Consider the following 19,968-nt stretch of genomic DNA (forward strand, 5'->3'; position numbering starts at 1 on the left):
GGACCTAGCAATGATTTATGCAGGAGACACTGCATCTTTTACATCTTGGGGGAGTGTAAAAGAGGTTAGGTTAAACAAAGATAGTGGGGCAAGTTAGATAGAAAGCAGAGCATTGCAGTAAATCTCACATAAATCGTGTCAGTTGGGACCATACATTTAATACGACTTTTGTAAAATATGAGCTATGTCAAACTTGTGTAGAATATAAACTCCTGAACGGGACTTGGCCAGATTTATGACTTAGGGGATGATACAATTTATTCAGATCAGATTTATGTGTATAAAAGCGACAGAAACAATATAGAACACAGAGTCAGGAGAATGAAATGTTAGAGTTTGAGAGAGTGAAAGAGAAATGGGACTGTAGATCTCATCATTGGTACAATCTCAGTTTATTTATATATAAGTTACATAAATATTTGTTACCTTAAGTCCCCTGAGTAGCTGATACGCTAGAAACTGCACATGATCATCTGTCAACTTCTGACATTTGACAATATTATTCAAATCTGCTCCCATTAGATTTGTCACCAGGTACCTGGAGAGGTAAAACACTCATTACTGCTGGCTTTAAGTAGACATATTCCAATACCAAATTTAAAGGATATCTTATCTAAATTTCACTCTGGAATAGTTGCAGGTAACAACAAAATTACATTTATAGAGCGCCTTTCACGTCTGGAGGATGTCCCAAAGCACTGGCAGGTAAATCCAATGTGCCCCTGGGATGGGGAAAAGAAAACTAGCACAACAGTTCCTGCTCCTGATCACTGCCCAGTGCCCTCTGATGGTAGGTATGGAGGCGGATTTTGGGTGAGGATGGAACTGAACTTGGCTTTGATAACCTCCTCCAGTTAGATGTTCTGCTAATACCCAGGAAGGCCATCGAATTGACGTCAATCGCCTTTAGGAGAGATGGAAAGAATGTGTGGTGGGATGCCTTTGAACCCAGCACCCAACTCTCTTGTTCTGCTGAGCTTGTATATCTGAATGCACTGTTTCCAGTCTTATTTTCTCCATTCTGTTTATAATTTACTAGCTGTACCCATTGCAGCTTCGCTTCCAACCAAAGGATCCAATATGGAATGTAGATTGATACACAGACAGACACACAGGCAGACATTTCGTCTTTATCCATACTCAACGGGGAGAACTCAGTGGGAGGACTTCTTAAATATATTTTCTCTCACAGTCTCTCTCTCAGTCTCTCTCACTATCTCAGTCTATCTCTGTCTGTCCCACATGGGAGGACTCTTGCTCCCATGACAACCAGAAAAAAGTGCCATACATTTCTTGCAGAATATAGATGTATCTCTCTGAAGCGCGTGTGCTTTCCTCTGCTGCTACATAATTGCAGTATACAATGCATACCTCATATTTTAGTGCTTAATTAAAGCTTTTTTTTATATAGTTCATCAACGATCGGAGATCTCCCCACAAAATACACCCATGACACTGCCAGTTTCAAGACCTTTCCGATGAGGTATAAATCATGTCTCGGTTATTGCGTGATTGTCACACAGACAGACAGACTTTGTCGTTTTATGAGTATAGATAATTATAACAATCCTTGCATTTGATATGGTGCCTGCCTTCATGTCAGACGGACATCTCAAAGCGCTTCATGGGATTTACTGTAAAGTGCAGTAACTGTATTGGTAGGTAAACATGTCAGCCAATTTGCACACAACAATATCCAACAAACAGCCATGAAGAGAATGACCAATTTTATTTGGGGAATTGTTGACCAGAAAACCGGGAGACACTTATTTCTCTTTTCGAATCATTCGAAATATCCACCAACACGGGCAGTTTATCGTCCCAACTGAAGGATAGCACCTCTGACAGTGCAACACTCCCCCAACCCAACATTGGAGTGTCAGCCTCTACTATGAGTTCAAAAATTCCAATGTGGGATTTGAACACACAACCTTCTGACTAAGAGTGCTATCAACTGAGCTAGGCTGACACATACGCATCTTATATACGTCTATCCACTCACTCCGAGATATCTCTGTACATACAGGTGCAGGCACTCAGCTTTATCACCATGGACTTCCCCATGTAATAATAATAATAATCCTTGCATTTGATAGAGTGCTTTTCACGTCTTCTAGATGTCTCAAAGACTTCACAGAATATATTGTAAAGTGAATTGACTGTATATTTGTGGGCGAAACACGGCAGCCAATTGCGCAAAGTCGTGGATTAAAAATGACCAATTTATTATTGTTTTGGAGGGATTATTATTAGGCGTGTGGAGTAAGGAAACTTGCCCAAGGTTTCGCCCTGCCTGGAATTGAATCCAGGTGTCTCGCTTTCAAGGCGAGTGCTCTAACCACTGAGCTACAGGACTCCAAGTGAAGAATGGAGCATTGGAGAGAAAGCTCAGTGCAGGCTGCTGCGGTACATCTCAACAGGGACATTGACAGAACCTGACAGTAGAGTCTCTGCCCACCACCAACAAAACAACAACTTGCATTTATATAGCACTCTTCACACCGGACGGCGTCTCAGAGCACTCAACTCTCTCCTCCCCCCGTTTTGGAAAATGGCATGTGGATCAGTCATACATTTGAGATAAAATACAATGAATTATTCCACTGTTGAACATGAGCCAAACATTGCCATTTGTGCAATTAAATCAAACTGCATGCACTGGGCGGAATGTGTTGAGACAGTGTGCTAATTAGTGAGCTCCACCCAAGCCAGTTGTAATTTGCTAGCAACAGCAAAACACAACTATTTGTCCCAAACCTGGATCACTTTGGATGCTTCGGACTCATTGAGACCTCTTATTCATCACTGACTTCGTCTGAGGGAGACACATCTTATCCGGGAGCCAATTCAGAGAGGTGTATAGACACCCTGCCAACATAAACTGGAAGCTGGATTCAGTTCTCAAGTTGCTGAGCAATTGTAATGAAACACAACATGTAATTTAACCAAAGCCAGTGGCCAACAGTGGAATGAATTCTCAGTGAAATTATTACAATGACAAAGCTTCCAAAAGCAGTCTAACTGGTTCTTTTATAAGGTGTACCTTCTAAAACAGCCTATTGCAACAGTATTTAACCTGCAAAGCCAGTTGCCTCAACTGGTTACCTAAAAAAAAAGTAAACTACAGGGATATGGGGCAGGATAGGTAATGGAACTGAAAGGATTTCTGTTGAAACAGCCAGCACAGACACACAAATGGTCTTCTTCTGTGCTGTACATTTCTATGATTCCATGGTTTGCGAATTAAACTTGATTTCATTCAATTCGCTGCTGTTTGTGGGACATTGTACATTGTACAGCTTGCCTGCTCTTTGTGTGTGTGTGTGTGTGCAGAAGTCTGGAATTGTGTGTTGGTTTTGCAGTAGTCCTGATAGAATGTGGAACAATAAGTACAAATGCACCTTCCTGCTCCACCACATGGCTTAGCTGCTGGCCGTCAACTTACTTTGCTTTCTGTTGCGCAAACACACCGTCAGAGAGGTTTACAAGGACGGGTGGTGTTGGAAAGGGGATATAGCACCAGATGGTCCTATTTGGAGTTTGGAGTGGAAACTGGCTGTTGGTGCAAGGAAGAGAAGCCTTATTCTGCTCCTAACTCATGCTCATTTCACCCACAAATATACGGTCAATTCACTTTACAGTTTATTCTGTGAAGCGCTTTGAGATGTCTAGAAGACGTGAAAAGCACTATTATCAAATGCAAGGATTATTATTATTATTACATGGGGACGTCCATGATGATAAAGCTGAGTGCCTGCAAGCACTGCTTTAATTAATACAAAATTTATACAAAAAAGCTGCCTTACCAGATGAATCTATTTGAAAAGGATTTCAATAGGCAACTGGCAGACAATAATTGGGCTACACCTCACTGAACCGAACAACAAAAACACTGCATTGAAATGCCTCGCTCCTTCCCTTGCCTCCTTCAAGGCATGTCTTACATCAGTTGCAAAGTAAATTGAAATGCATCTGGATTAGGTGTCAGCCTAGCTCAGTTGGTAGCAATCACGCCTCTACATCAGAAGGTTTGCGGTTTCAAACTCTACAACAGGACTTTGAACTCCCAGGCTAGGCTGACATTTCAATAACAGCAACAACAACAAATTATATTTGTATAGCGCCTTTCACATCGGGAGGATGTCCCAAGGCGCTGGAGTCAGGGATTTGGACCCGAGCAGGCATTGGGATTATGGGGGGGGTTGGAGGGCAGGGAGGGTAAGGGTGAAAGGGTGGCTGAAGGCACAGTTGAAGAGGGTTTTGAGACGTGCCTTGAAGGAGGCAAGAGAGGGAGCGAGGCATTTTAATGCAGTGTTCGGGTGCACTCCATTGTTGAAGGTGCCATCCATCGGATGAGATGTTAGACCAAAGTCTGTCTATTCAGGTGGATGTTAAGAATCCCATGCCACTACTTCACAGGGAGGATCATAAACTCGGTAAAGGAGCCCCTTTGGCTCCCAAAACCAGGTGTTCTTCTGGCAGAACAAGGGGACGGGGAGGCCCTGCCTCAGGCTCACGCACGCTAGGATCAGGGACTATATACTGAGGGACAAGCTGAAGTTCGGCTCAACCACGGCAAAGGCCAGGTGGAGCCTGACCCCGGCAGGAGCTGCTCCGACACAACCCGCTTAGGGCGAACCCACCGGGTAGCTCACGAGCGCACCCAAAACTGACTGAAGTAAGGGTACAGAAGGACACTCAAGATGTAACCAAAGAGCGTCCCAAAAATGTACGTACGGTAAATATGCGCACATTAGGGCGCCTTCCGAAAGTGGCAAGCACGCCTTATCAGGGCGTGTGCGGGCGTGCACATGGATGTGGTGTATACAACGACGAGTGACTCCCAACTGTGTTATAGGGAGCAGCCCAAATAAAACGTGTGCACAACCTATGTGCGGGGAAGGAATGTACCGCAAACAACGCAATGTGTTTTGTATTGGGAGAAAAGGAAAGAAATTGTAACAGAAGATGTTGTGTTTGTTTGGGATTTCTGTTGTACTAAATATTATATTTATAAATGAATATATATTTTCAAAAACAAAGCGAGTTTCTCCTGGTGACCTGGGCAGATTAGCTTTTGCATTTGCCTCCGAAATATAGTTACTTAATTTTACAGTAAACCTTGCGAAATGCTTTGAACATCCTCTGGACGTGAAAGGAGCTTCAAACGCAATTTTTTTTATCATTATATATTAATTATTATAATTTTTTTATCATTATTTTTTATTAATTGTTATTCTTTTATGGGAGCAAGACGAATGGAAATGGTTAATCAGACCGGCCTTCATCCCAGGGTACGTGGAGTGTGGAGGAGCGGGTAAAATAATTTGGTTGATAAAAGGTATGGAAAGTAGAGAAATTCCACTCTAAACTCAAACTGCCAAGGTTTCGGCACTTTACTAGCCAACGGAATTTTACCCCCAATGGAGACTCAGTGATCTAAGCTAACAATTTAATGCGCTGAATTTTCTAAACAGTCATTTATCCCTTGTTTGTTGTTGTTGTCCTTTCCATTCTGCTGTGCAGAAACAAAGCCAGAGTGACTTATTGTCTTGCTTAAATACATATACTGTTAGCTTAATGATAGTGGTTGTTGAGGGACAAACCACTGGTTGGCTGCGATGGAGAATAAGTGACTGGGGAGATTTTCTCTACATCTTTAAAGGAATGAGACGGTATTCCAGTTAATTCCTTCACCTAAAAAACAATGGGATACAATACAATTGGCATTTATACATTGCCTTTCAAATTAGGAGAATATCTCAAAGGATTTTAAACACCCAAGCCAGGAAGGGCAATGATTAAAAGTGGGGACAAAGACTTAAGTCTTAATGTAGGCTTTAAAAGTGAGGAGCAAGTTGGAGGAACTGTGGGATGAAGTTCCAGAAGGTCAGATCTGAACGGTTATATGTGACACACATTATATGTGACCCCACATCATAACGGCGTTCCACTGCAGCATTTGTTACTTCTTCTAAATAAAATGCTATTTATTTTTAATCCTTATGAAGTGATTTATAAAGAGCTATCATTTAATTCCCACACTTTACAAGAATAGATAATATATATATATAACAAGGATTTGTTTTTACTTAACTTGGTACTTTAACCCGACAATACCATGCTGACTCCATAGCTTAGCGTAAATTTAATTTACAAAGACAAGTACAAAAATGAATAAAGTAAAATGTTCTAAAACATTAGACACATTTTGTTCACATAAAATATTAACTAGTAGCAACAGATCCAAAAAAGAAGTTTAAGGGGAACTTCTTCAAGCAGAGTCTGGTGAAACTGTGGAACCACTGGCGGAAGCTGTGGTTGAAGCAAAAAATATCAACATATTTGAGAGGAAACTTGATGCATACATGAGGAAAAGAATAGAGGGGTGCAGGAGAAGTGATCTGCAGAAGTGGAGGCCTGTGTGGGGTATAAACCCTGGCACGCAATAGTAAGGCCCAATGGCCTGTTTCTGTGCTGTATCTTTCTATGTAACTCTGCTGTTCTTGTTATATTTTATGCATCTGTTGTATTAACTGTTGACTAAACTTTAAACAGAATCTTACACTATACACAGTCTGGGTTTTGAACTCTAGTCAACTTACACCTCATGGAAGTTCTCCAGTGAAGTAGCTGGCGTGAAGACATCTAAAAGTCCAATGACCTGAAATAAACATAACAAAATGTTAATGTTAATAAGTGGTTAGATTTCTTTCAGATCTTGTTTGTTATAAGATGTGCCTTTATTCGTATCATATCTAAATACTGTGACCGAGTCAGAAGAACTCTTCATCAATCCTCAACAGGATTTTAAAGAAAGCATTAATAATTTTTCACAATTAATACCATAAGTGATATTTCTTCATGTTTAATTTTTATGTCAAAAAATGTAGTTTGGCGGTAAAATGTACCTCACAATAGCATCAATCAACTCCCCGCAAATTTTGCCAAATTTTCTGCAAAATTTATCAAATTTTCCTGTGATTTTCTATTGGCCCTGCTCAGAGGCAAGAGTGCTATCAACTGAGCCACTCTGACATATTATCTGCCTCTGAGGATAAGCACATAGAGAGCCATTTCATTTTCTATTTGATCGCACAAGCTTTAGCAGATGTTGGTGACAAGTCTACAATTGTCGAGTGTAATAACTGTTTTATTCAGTGAGGCAACCAATTTGTGCCCAGCAAAGATCCACAAAGAGCTGTAGGGTGAATGACAGCTTAGTCTGTTGGCCAGAGCACTGGGATAAACTTACTTTTCCAATACTATCCTTGGATCTTTAACGCCTACCTGGAAACAGGCAGAAAGATGAACTGTTTGATACAGTGGTCACTTACATTTTCATGTTTCATATGTTTCAACAGCCTCAGCTCCCTGTATGTCCTCCGTCCGTGAATCAGAGACTGAAATGGTCTTGAGAGCTTTTTGATAGCCACCTTCTGCCGTGTTCGGGTATCATAAGCAGAGCTAAAGAAAGAAACAGTCAGACTTCACAATCAAACATTTCCAGCACATTACAAACCAAGTCTCATACAAGAGGAAGGGAATGAAATGCCTCTAATTACAGTTACTTAGATCATGTACTTACTTCTGGAAAAATATCATTATTAGAAGCCACATTGTTAAGAGTCACTACACAAATGGGAAAAGGAATTTCCCGCCCAAGATGTTCATTGAGGAATTGTCTCAAAGGTTTTACTTGTACCTTATCTCAACCTTGTTTGAGGTGCAGAGCGTGAGGCATGGTGTGTGAGTTGTGGTGTACGTGGTGCAGTGTGTGCAATTGGTGAGGTTTCATACAGGTTCATTCGTTGTTAAGGATTGTGATGCATGTGTTTTCTGTGATCTGAGCAGTGCGTGTTGAGTGTCTGTGGTGAGTGCTGTGTGACTCTGATTCCTACAGTGCATGTAACGTGTGCATTGTTTGTGATTCATATGTGCAGTGTGTGTGATTCATGTGTGCCGTGTGTGTGGTTCATGTAGTGTGGGCAGTGTGTGTGGTTCATGTGTGCAGTGTGTGTGGTTCATGTGTGCTGTGCGTGTGATCATGTAGTGTGTGCAGCGTGTGTGGTGCATGTGTGCAGTGTGTGTGCAGTGCAGTTAATGCAGTGTGTGCATTGTGTGTGGTTCATATGTGCAGTGTGCGTAGTTCATATGTGCAGCGTGTGTGGTTCATATGTGCAGTGTGTGCGGTGTGTATTGCATTTTTGTGAAAATTTTATATTTTCCCCTTTTTGAGACCGTGAGCTGTCGGTTCAAGGTTCCATCAAAAAATAGAATTCATAGCCATTGCAAAAAGGTATCTGGAATCAGAAGAATATTTTCTAACGATAAATAAGAAATATAAGTGCTTCGTTTCATAAGCGTTTGATGTAAGGTTACATAAAACTTGTAGTGGCAAATACTTTCATGTCCAAGAAAGCTGATTATCTCCTTCTCATTTTAAACTCCACTGGATGTTAATTTGCCAGCATTGAGTACCTCAACAATCAATTTCTTTTTTTACAAGTAACTGCAAGATCTGTGTTAGTTACACATGTAGTGAAGAGATCATTAGGCAGATCCTGCAGGTACAAAAGTGTAACAGCAAAGACAACTTGTATTAATATAGCGATTTTATGCAGGATAGCGTCTCGGAGCATTGCCCAGTGACGGGATGCTGAGTAAGGGAGAAAGGGTGGGGGGGAGGTGACCTTAGGCATGATCCAAGGGGTAAGTCCCAAAGTGGGATTTAAAGATAGATAAAGAGGGTCCGAGGTGGAACGATCAAGGCAGGGAGTTCCAGAGTTTAAGGGGAGTAGTAATACTTATTAATAATTAGTAATACCCTCCACCCCTCTTGATTACCGACCCCCAGCTCGGGTGCAAATGCCAGCGCTTTGGGATATACTTCTGACTTGAAAGGCTTTATATAAATGTAGTTTAGTTGTTATTGTTGTGGCTGAAGCCACAGCCTTCAGGCACTACAACAATGGTGGCACAGAGGGGTCAGGGGACACACAGAGGGCCTGAGCCACGTGGATTAAGGGCCTGGCAAGAGGAGGGGCCATATATATAATGGAAGTGTTCAGTTGCAGTATATCAGACGTCAGAGGCTGGATGCACTCCAAGGCTCAGTCTCTGAGATACAAACAGTACTGTGTGAAGCCCATCCAGGAATGTGTTTGCAGTGGAACCTTCAGCAGAATCAGTTTGCAGCAAGAGAGCCCTAGCTCTGCGCTCTCCTGGGACCATCCATCCTCTAGGAAGCTTCGAGCACAGGCTGCCGAGCATCAGAGAGGCTGGTGTCGTCAGTAGGAGAGGGTACAGCAGACATCAGCAATGCCACTCGTGCTCTCTGAGATGAATGAAAGCATTCAGTATGTGCCAAATTAAGCTGTATACGTTAAGGTGGATATTGTGCCTTATCATATCATTGAGACATCTCAAACCACTTTCACAGGATTTTATTATGTAGTGTAGGTGAAAACAGCTACGAATTTGGTCACCGAAATGTTCTACAAACAGACACAAAATGAGTGACCACCAGGCAAAAACTCCCTTCACATTTCTGATCGTACCATGGGATCTTTGCCCATCTTCACCAGGCTTCATTACTCCCGGTAGATTGACCTCAATATCCTCACTCACACCTACAAATCTCTATAGGTGCCCGCACACCTCCAAACATCTGTGATCTTCTCCAGCCTCGTTCGCCAGACCGCCTCCTCTCCTCAGCTAACTTGGGTCTACTGCTTGAAGATGTCCTCCCGACGTGAAAGGCGCTATACAAATGTAATCTTCTTGTTGTTGTTGTTCTTTGACCCTTCTGCCACATCAGCAGCAGAATAGTCCTTTGTCTCTATGCTCTCAAACCCTTAAAAATCCCTCCCTAAATCCCTGCTCCTCGCCCCCTCTGTATCCATCATTAGAAGTCTCTTGAAGGTCTATTTCCTTCTTCCTGTTCTCAGTGTCCATCCCCACCTCTGTAAAGCACCTCTGAGACATTAACCTGCACAAAAGGTGTTTTTTTGTGGGGTAGTTAGTCAGGTGTCTGACACATGCAGAAACTCTTCACCGTGCTTAACAGTATCCAAACCAAGCAATCCACCTCCACATAGAAAACCCAGAGATAGATTGTTGGAATGGAATGCACACTCTCTCCCTGGAGGGATGCATCCTGCTTACCTAATTCCAGAAAGTATTAGGCGCAGGTTGGCAAGTGCCAAGGCTTGGGGACCCCAGAGCGTGCGTTGGGGTACTGCTGGAGTCTAACCAGCTAAAACCGCATACCTTGTCCGGCCAGCATTTCCGCTGCTTGTTCCAGCTAGGACCACCCTACCTGTTAGGGCTTGCAGGGTTAACAGGAGCTGAATAGGATGACTCCCTGCTCCCAGTGACTGGTCTGCTCTTCCAGGTCCTGCCAATACACCAAGCTGGCTGTGCTGCCATCAGTGGTGCCCTGGAATACGGCTGACCCTTCTGGCTCAGGAACCGGAATACCGAGACCGCCACAGAGGGCTGGCTCGATTCCGACATTCTGTTGTCAGGCAAATCACCTTGGAGCCAGTTCAGCTCCAAGGAAACCCTGCTTACCCCCCTGCACCCCCCAAGGAGGATACGTACATAAAAGGGAATGATAAATGCAAATTGTGGTGGTTGTTGTGGAGAAAGCTACTGTTGGTATAATGATTATTTAACACTATAAAATTGATCACTCGTTTCACTGCTGCTCATGGGATATTGCTGAGTGCAAACTGTCTGTTGCGTTAGCCTACAAAATACGCAGTCACCGCACTTCACAGTAAAAGTGAAGTGAAGCTCACAGTGAATCTCTCTGAGACAGCTTGACCATGTGATAAGTGGCTACGTCAAATAATATTATCATTTTGAGGGATGGCGTGCTCCAATACAAAGATAAAAAAAAATCTAAAATGGCCGGACATAGGAACAAAATGCAGAATTGTTCCCCTGATAAATTTGATGATTCACTTCAGGTTTATCTGCGCGGCCCCATTTGTGGGCTGTTTAACTGTGCGCAGAATGACCAGGCCTCTTGTATTGGGCCAATATTTGCACGAGTAACCACAGGGGCATCATTTGAAGAGAACAGATAACCACAAAAATAATGGAGAACAAAGATAAGAAAAAATGGGCTGCTGCTGCTGCTGCTACAACAGTAAAGTAGGTGCTCGGCCATCTGCTAACAGGAATTCCTGTTTGCTGAAACCTCAAGCTAGTCGAGAGAGCGACAATGCAGTTATATTGCCCACAGGGGCTGACAGACACCCAGCCAGTGTGCACCACTTGCAGCAAATTCCAATGTTCCCACAGCGGCTAAAGCTAAAGCACACACGCAGCTATTTCAGTCCCCTTTAGCTGGACTGCTCATCACAGAACCTAACATTTTGCAGCAATGAGCAATTTGTTCATTTCTTCTTTTCAAAAAAAAACGCATGATTATTTCAAGTTATCGTGCAGGCCTGTTGTGCACAAAGCAAGCCACAAAGGTGCTTGATGGCTCAGCCACCAGCGTTCTCTTTGTTATTGTGCTAGCACTGCCCAAACAGGTTTAAACCACAAGCCGGAGAAATTCAACAGACAGAAGAGACTGTTGTTAGGGCTGAGCACAAGCCATTCACCTGACAGGGTCTGCTAAGGAGCTTTCTTTACATCCTTAATGAAACCCATTCACTGAAGATAATGTCAGTCGCTTGACATAGCAGAAAAAATCGTTGTGATTGTTCTGTGGAAAAAGGTGCTGTTGGTATAATGATCATTTAACACCATAAAATTGATCACTCATTTCATGGCTGTTCATGGGACATTGCCGCATCCAAACTGGCAGTCACGATTGCCTACAAAATACAGTGATGAGCAATACGATTACCCACAGTGACCACACTTCACAGTAAAAATGAAGCGAAGCTCACAGCGAATAAATCTGCATCTCGCATGCATTTGTACCAACAACGACAACAATTTCTACCAGCACTTACACTTGTCTGAAATTCAGTACAATTTCAGCATCGTCTAAAACTCTGATCCTATCACCCTCTTAGGAAAGTAGGAACAGGAGTAGGCCATTCAGTCCCCTCTAGCCTGTTCCACCATTCTACTAGGTCATGGTTGCTCTGTACTTCAACTCATCCTCGCTTGGCTCCACTGGCTCCCCATCCTCCAGTGGATTGAATTCTCAGATTCTTGTCCTCACTTCCAAATCCCTCCACAGCTTTGATACATTCTTTCTGTGGCCTCCTGCAACCATCCTACTCCGATCGCTTATCTAGGAATGGCCTGCTTCATATCCCATGCCTCTTCCACCAACCGTGCGAGAGTTTCTCCAGCCATTCTGGCCTGGTTCTCTGGGATTCCTTCCGCCTTGCTTACTCTCTCCCTGCCTTTATGATTCTCCTGTGGATTTATCTTTTCAACTGTGCCTTTTACCCCCACCACCCTCACTGTCACCTTCTCCTCTTCCCCCACCCAGCTTAGCCCCAAGTCAGCTGCGTAAGGTTCTTTGACATAACCCCCTGACGTGAAAAGAGTTATATAAATGTAATGTGCTGTCGTTGAAGATTCCCAATTTTATCTTAGTTTCTCATATCAAGGCCGTGGATCTAAACCCTGATCACAGCGCTCTTCAAAACCACACGAAGCAATCTTGAAACAACATCGATAAGCAGTCGAGGTCTTTACTAGATCCTTTGTGTGAAGTACAATTGAGCTGCTGTGGAAACAATAATCCTGCTGTCTTTCGCTGACCTTGCAATTGCTGTGAAAGCGAGCTGCTATTAAAATGATTAAAAATAGTCTGGAGATTTGCTTCTTGTTGCACATCTGTGACAAACAGTAAAGGGCAGGTCACAAACAATGCATTTGTATGATGAGCTTTGTATAGATTCCTTTTCCATCACAAAGCACTTGTCTCAAAATACTTCCTGGTACTGCTGTCAATTTACAATGCCTGAAAATCCTAATACTGTACTGAATGTGACCCACACCATTGTGATTGGCTTTAACCTTTCAATTTCACTTTCACAATCTTCGCCCCGCTCACTCCTTCCCCTCTTGCCTCCTCTCCTTCTGTCTACAAAAGCAACCTTAAAAACGACCTCTTTGGCCCTACCTCCAGTTACCTGGCTTCTTTCCCCTCCTTTCACTTGATGCCAGACATTTTCTCTGTGAAATGCTCCAAGACCTCACTCCAATGTGAAGAATGCCATATACATGCCAATGGTTGTTCTTGTTGTTAAAAGACTTGATGCAGTCTGCAGCACACTCATCAATATGTACACACTATAACGCATCTCTACACATGCTTCTGCAGACTAATAGGAATTCAAGCAGGCAGAAGAATGCATCTTGTTCCAAACAGCGCTCCTATTGTTCGTCAGTGGGAGGAGAAGATACGGATATGAGCTTTCCCCCATTCATGTCTAAACACTTAAAATAGTTGCTGCAACTTTTTTAAAAAAAAATGACATGAAAGCTGAAGAATTAAAACTCATAAAGCACTTGCCACACACGACTGTACACAAAAATTACATTTTGCATCAACAACCAAAAAAAAAGGTCTCCCCTCAACGACTTAATGATAAAAACATTGCCCAATGTAAAATACATTTAAACATTGAAATCTACAGCACAGAACGAGGCCATTTGGCCCACTAAGTTCACAGACTGAAGATACTGCTTCAAGCCAACAGCCCCACCTTATCCCCATATCTCTTCAAGCTCCTCTCTTTCCTGTCTACTTCCCTTCCCTCTTGAAAGCTACAATAGTCTACCCTACTTGGCAGGGAGTTCCATGTCCCAACTCCTCTCTGGGTGAAAAAAATCCTCCTAAATTCTCCTTTCGTTTTTCTTGTGGCTGTTATTACTATGTCCCCTAGACTGCCCTATCAATGGAAATGACTTTTGTCAGTTTACCCTAACAAAACCTCTCACGATTTTCCCTCTCAACCTTCTCTGCTCCAATACAAATGAAATAAATCGCTCAGTGGTTAAGGCGTTAAGTCAGTGGTTGTGAAACCCTTTTTTTTGGTGACTTCAGTGTGATGGCTGCAGTGCTAGTTTTTCCTACAAATACTTAAGTTAATTATCTATACTAATAAAGATGGTGTGTCTGTCTGTGTGTCTATCTATATGTCGGTCTTGTGCAACCGTCAATCACGCAATAACCAATTCACAAAGAGACATGATTTATACCTGATTGGAAAGGTCTTGCAACAGGCAGTGTCATGGACATATTATTTTCAGGGGATCTCCTATCATTGATGAGCTATATTAAAAAATGCTTTAATTAAGACCCAAAACATGACGTATGCATTGTATTCTGCAACTACGTAGTGACAGAGAAAAGCAAACACCATGAGTGAGATACATCTATATTCTACAAATGTATGGCACTTTTTTCTGGTTGTCATGGGACCTAGAGTCCTCCCATGTGGGAAAGACAGCGAAAGAGACTGAGAAGAGAAACTGGGAGGGAGAAACTAAGAGCATAAGAACATAAGAATTAGGAACAGGAATAGGCCATTCAGCCCCTCGAGCCTGCCCTGCCATTTGATAAGATCATGGATGATCTTCTAACCTAACTCTAATTACCTGCCCTATCCCCATATCCCATAATCCCTCTATTTTTAAAAAATCTATCAGTCTCAGCCTTGAAAATGTTCAAGGACTGAGCATCTACAGCCTTCTGGGGTAGTGAATTCCATAAATTCACTACCTTCTGAGTGAAGAAATGTTTCCTCAACTCTGTTCTAAAAGGCTGACCCTTAATTTTAAGACTGTGACCCCTGGTTATAGATTCTCCTACCAGGGGAAACAGACTCTCAGTGTCTACTTTATCAGCCCTTTAAGAATCTTATATGTTTCAATAAGATCTCCCCTAATTCTTCTGTACTCTAGAGAATATAGTCCTAGTTTATTCAGCCTATCATCATAGGTCAGTCCCCTCATCCCAGGAACTAACCTGGGATGAGGGGACTGACCTACACTGCACCTTCTTAGTTGCTTGCTGCACCTGCAAACTAACTTTTTGAGAATGGTGTACAAGGACACTCAAATCCCTCCGAACACTAACACTATCTAATCTCTCCCCCTCTAGAAAATAATCTGTTTTTCTATTTTTTCTACCTAGGTGAATAACTTCACACTTCCCCACATTAAATTCCATCTGCCACGTACTCGCCCACTCCCCTAGCCTATCTATATCCCGTTGCAATCTTTTTGCATCATCCTCAGAGCTTACTCTCCCACCTAGTTTAGTGTCATCCACAAATTTAGATGCGTTACATTCAATGTCCTCGTCTAGATCATTGATGTAAATTATAAATAGCTGAGGCCCAAGCACTGATCCTTGTGGCACTCCACTAGTCACATCCTGCCAATTCGAGAATGACCCGTTTATCCCTACTCTCTGTTTTCTACCCGTTAGCCACTCTTCAATCCATGCTAATACGTTCCCATTAATCCCATGGGCCTTAACCTTGTGCAATAGCCTTTTGTGTGGCACTTTGTCAAATACCTTTTTAAAATCTAAATATACTACATCTACTGGTTCCCCCTATCTAATCTGCTAGATACATCTTCAAAAAACTCTTTTCTCTCCCACCCTTCTTAAATAGCGGTGTTACGTTTGCAATCTTCCAATCAATGGGAACCGTTCCAGAATCCAGAGAAGTTTGGAAGATCAAAGACAAGCCATCCACTATCTCAGTAGCCACCTCTTTTAAAACCCTAGAATGTAATAATAATAATAATCCTTGCATTTGATGTAGGCTTTTCACGTCGGGAGGACGTCCCAAAGCGCTTCACAGAACACACTGTAAAGTGAATTGACTGTATATTTGTGGGCGAACGCGGCAGCCAATTGCGCACAGCAATGTCCCACAAACAGTCGTAGATTGAAAATGACCAATTTATTATTGTTTTGGGTTTTGGAGGGATTATTATTAGGCTCTGTGTGGAGTAAGGAAATTTGCCCAAGGTTTCGCCCTCTGCCGGGAATTGAACTCAGGTCTCTCACTTGCAAAGCGAGTGCTCTAACCACTGAGCAACAGCACTCCACAAGGCCTACAGGCCTACTGATGTAGGCCATCAGGTTTAATGACTCTGCCATGTCTTTGTCCCCTACTATAATTCCCCCCGTCTCTGCCTGTAACAGACCCACATTTACCTTTGACAGCCCCTTCCTCTTTATATATTTATAAAAACTCTTGCAGTCTGTCTTTATGTTCCTCGCTAGTTTGCCCTCATATTCCATTTTCTCCCTCTTAATCACATTTTTGGTTCTCCTTTGTTGATCCCTAAAGTTCTCCCAATCCTTGGGTTTACTACTCATCTTAGTTGTTTTATAGGCTTCTTCCTTTAACTTTATACTTTCCCTAACTGCTCTAGTTAGCCGCGGTTGGGCCACCTTTCCCGTGGCATTCTTATTCCTCAAAGGAATACGCGCTCACTGGGAATTTTGCAGTATCTCCTCAAAAGTCTGCCATTGCTGGTCTACTAAGAGAGAGAGACTGAGAAAGAATACATTATAAAATGTAATGACTGTGTATTTTGTGGGAGAGACAGAGAAAGACAGAGAGAGATAGACTGAGAGAGAGAGATTGAGAGAGTGAGAGCGAGACTGTGAGAGAGAGAGGGAGAGAGACTGAGAGACAGAGAGACTGTGGGAGAAAATATATTAAAGGAGTCCTCCCACTGAGTCCTCCCAAAAGGAGTTCTACCACAGGAGTCCTCCCAGCTGAGTATAGATAAAGATGAAATGTTTTTCAGTGTGTCTGTCTGTGTGTCAATCTACATTCCATGTTGGATCCTTTGGTTGCAAGCGAAGCTGCAATGGGTACAGCTAGTGAAAGACGAAGGAAATATAGACATGTGCACATCTCAAATGGGTTCACTTATTACAGTACATCTGACAAACCACATTTGAGAAAATGCTTTTGCAGAAAACCTTGAACAAACAATAACAAGAATAGCACAATAAATGAAAACCATTTTAAATGTGCATCAAATTATTATGCACATCTAAAATGGTTTACATTCATCTCGAGCTTTGCCAAACCACATTTGAGAAAAACCCTTTTGCACAGAGGGTAAAAGCAGCACAGAAAATGAAAACTATTTGAGCTGTGCATAAACATTATCAGTGTTAGGGACCAGAATTATTGGTATTGTTGTCAGTATTGTTAGCTGTTAAGAGCGATTTCAACAACAACAACAAATTACATTTCATGTTGGGAGGATGTCTCATCCTGGACAATAATTACGTGAACAAACTTGCAATTGTAAGATTATTCTATTGCTTTGCATGAACAGCACTGCTGTTAAAGCTGGTCAATAGAGCGCTCGCCTCGCAAGCGAGAGGACTTGGGTTTGATTCCAATCGGGAGCGACATGTTGGGCTACTTTCCTTACGCCACACGACCCTGTTTACCTGGCAGTAAGTAAGAACCCGGTTGTTAGTCAATCGGCAGATCACTTTTCCAGGGATCTCTTCAGAAAATTAAAATAATAAATTGGTCTCTTCAATCCACAGCTGTTTGTGGCACACTGTGCTGTGCGCAGTTGGCTGCCCTATTTCGACCACACAATATCCTGTCAATTCACTTTATAGCATATTCTGTGAAGTGCTTTGAAATGTCTCGAAGATGTGATAAGGCGCTATATCAAATGCAAGGATAATATAGCAGTTGCATACCTCAAACAATTTAGCCATTTTGTCGCTAGATCTAGTGACATTTTAGGGCTGTTGAAGATTTGTTAAGCTTTTGCTGCGACAAGTTGCAAAATAACGACTTTTAATTAAATGTGGCAACATTCGGGAACTAATCTGCATCACTTTTCGTAATCTGCATGAGAAACGGAAATGGGCAGCGAGAGATAGTGTTGCCAACTGCCAGTCGGTAAAAGCCACCAGATGGACCTTGGAAAGGTGCTAAATGGTGCAAAGAGTCACTAAACTCCAAGCAACCTATGTTGTCAAGAGGGTGGCGGGGAGTGTGTGTATCTGTGTGGAGGTGGCTGCATTTGAGAAATGCTGCATTTAGGCAATATAATAATAATAATCCTTGCATTTGATATAGCGCCTTTGAGACGTCTCAAAACGCTTCAAAGAATATACTGTAAAGTGAATTGACTGTAAATTTTACTGTAAAGTGAAAAAAATGCTGTAAAGTGAATTGGCAGCCAATTGTGCATAGCAGTGTCCCGTCGTGGATTGAGTGTCCAAATTTATTTGGAAGGGTTTATTACCCTCAGAAAGCGATTCGCCTATTGATTAACAACTGGGTTCCTACTCACTGTTAGGTAAACAGAGGCGTGTGGAGTAAGAAAACTTGCCCTGCTCCCGGGAATCAAACCTAGGTCCTCTCGTTTGCGAGCCGCGTGCTCTTATCACTGAGCTGAAGGACTCCACGGATTAATGGTGCATTGTAATACAAGGCATTACAGACTAGAATCTTAGAATCATAGAATTATACAGCACAGAAGGAGGCCATTCGGCTCATCGAGTCTGTGCAGGCTCTTTGAAAAGAGCTGCCCACTCTCAATCCCACTCTCCCGCTCTCTCCCCATAGCCCTGCAAACTTGTCCTCCCCAAATAATTATCTACTCTCTTAAAAGTTGTTATCAAATTGGCTTCCACCACCCTTTCAGGCAATGCATTCCACATCCGAACAATTCTCTGTGTGAAAAAATTTCTCCTCACCTCCCTTCTGTTTCTTTTAATAGCTATTTTAAATCGGTGTCCTCAGGTTACCGCCAGTGGAAGTAGTTTCACCTTCTTTACCCTATCGAATCCCCTCATAATTTTGAAAACTTCTATTAAGTCTCCTCTTAACCTTCTCTGCTCCAAGGAGAATAATCCTAGCTTCTCTAACCTCTCCTGATAACTGTAATCCCTCATTCCTGGTACCATCCTGGTAAATCTCCTTTGCACCTTCTCCAATGCCTTGATATCCTTCCTGAAGTGTGGTGCCCAGAACTGAACACAGTCTCTAGCTGAGGCCTAACTAGTGTTTTACAAAGGTTCATCATAACTTCCTGATTTTTGTATTCTATGCCACTATTTATAAAGCCTAGTATCCCGTATGCTTTTTTAACAGCTTTATCTACCTGTTCCTGCGACCTTCAAAGATTTACTTATATAAACCCCAAGGTCTCTCTGTTCCTTGCCTTTAACAAATTCATGTTGACTGTTCTTTATTAACCCATATTTTTCTAAGTGAAAATTTATTTTGTCCCAGATTATAGTCTCTAGAAGTTTCCCCACTACTGACTTTAGGCTGACTGGCCTGTAGTTCCCGGGTTTATCCTTCTGCCCCTTTTTGTACAGGGGAGTAACATTTGCAATCCTCCTATCCTCTGGCACGACACCGGTGTCCAAGGAGGATTGAAAGATTGTGGCAAGAGCCTCCTCTATTTCCATCCTTACCTCCCTCAGTAACCTAGTCTGGACTGGGATCAATCCTAGGTTAGAACCTGGGTGATTTATCTACCTTGAGCACCGTCAACCTTCTTAGTATCTCCTCTTTGTTTAATCGTATCCTATCCAATTTCTCTACCCTCTCCTCCGATACTGTGGCATTGGCTGCCTCTTCTTTTGTGAAGGCAGATGCAAAGTGTTCATTCAGTAAGTCAGCCATGCCCTCTGCATCCACAAGAAGATTTCCTCTTTGGTCCCTAATTGGCCCCACCCTACCTTTGACTAACCTTTTATTCTTTATATGCGTATACAATTACCTTTAATGCTACCTGCTAATCTTTTCTCATACAATCTCTTTGCCCCTCTTCTTTCCTTTTTCAGTTCTCCTCTGTACTTTCTATATTTTATTTGATTATCGTCTGTATTTTGGACCTGACATTTATCATAAACCTCCTTTTCCTGTTTTATTTTAATCCCAATTTCCTTAGTCATCCAGGAAGGTTTGGATGCCCTACCTTTCCCCTTTGGGGGAATGTATTTGTTCTGTCCCC

General features: G+C 42.4%; 1 protein-coding gene across 1 annotated transcript in view; it reads right to left on the reverse strand.

Annotated features, from left to right (window-relative positions):
* Positions 1–19,968, reverse strand: part of LOC103177012 (mitogen-activated protein kinase 11) — a 40,252-nt gene that overhangs the window by 15,059 nt on the left and 5,225 nt on the right. The window contains exons 2-4 of the mRNA XM_007890938.2: positions 7,338–7,467; positions 6,606–6,664; positions 427–538 (exon numbers count right to left, since the gene is read on the reverse strand). Of these exons, the coding sequence (XP_007889129.1) occupies positions 427–538; positions 6,606–6,664; positions 7,338–7,467 (301 nt within the window). The remainder of the gene's footprint in view (positions 1–426; positions 539–6,605; positions 6,665–7,337; positions 7,468–19,968) is intronic.

Source organism: Callorhinchus milii, unplaced genomic scaffold (genome assembly GCF_018977255.1).
Source record: "Callorhinchus milii isolate IMCB2004 unplaced genomic scaffold, IMCB_Cmil_1.0 Scaffold5, whole genome shotgun sequence".
Taxonomy (NCBI): domain Eukaryota; kingdom Metazoa; phylum Chordata; class Chondrichthyes; order Chimaeriformes; family Callorhinchidae; genus Callorhinchus; species Callorhinchus milii.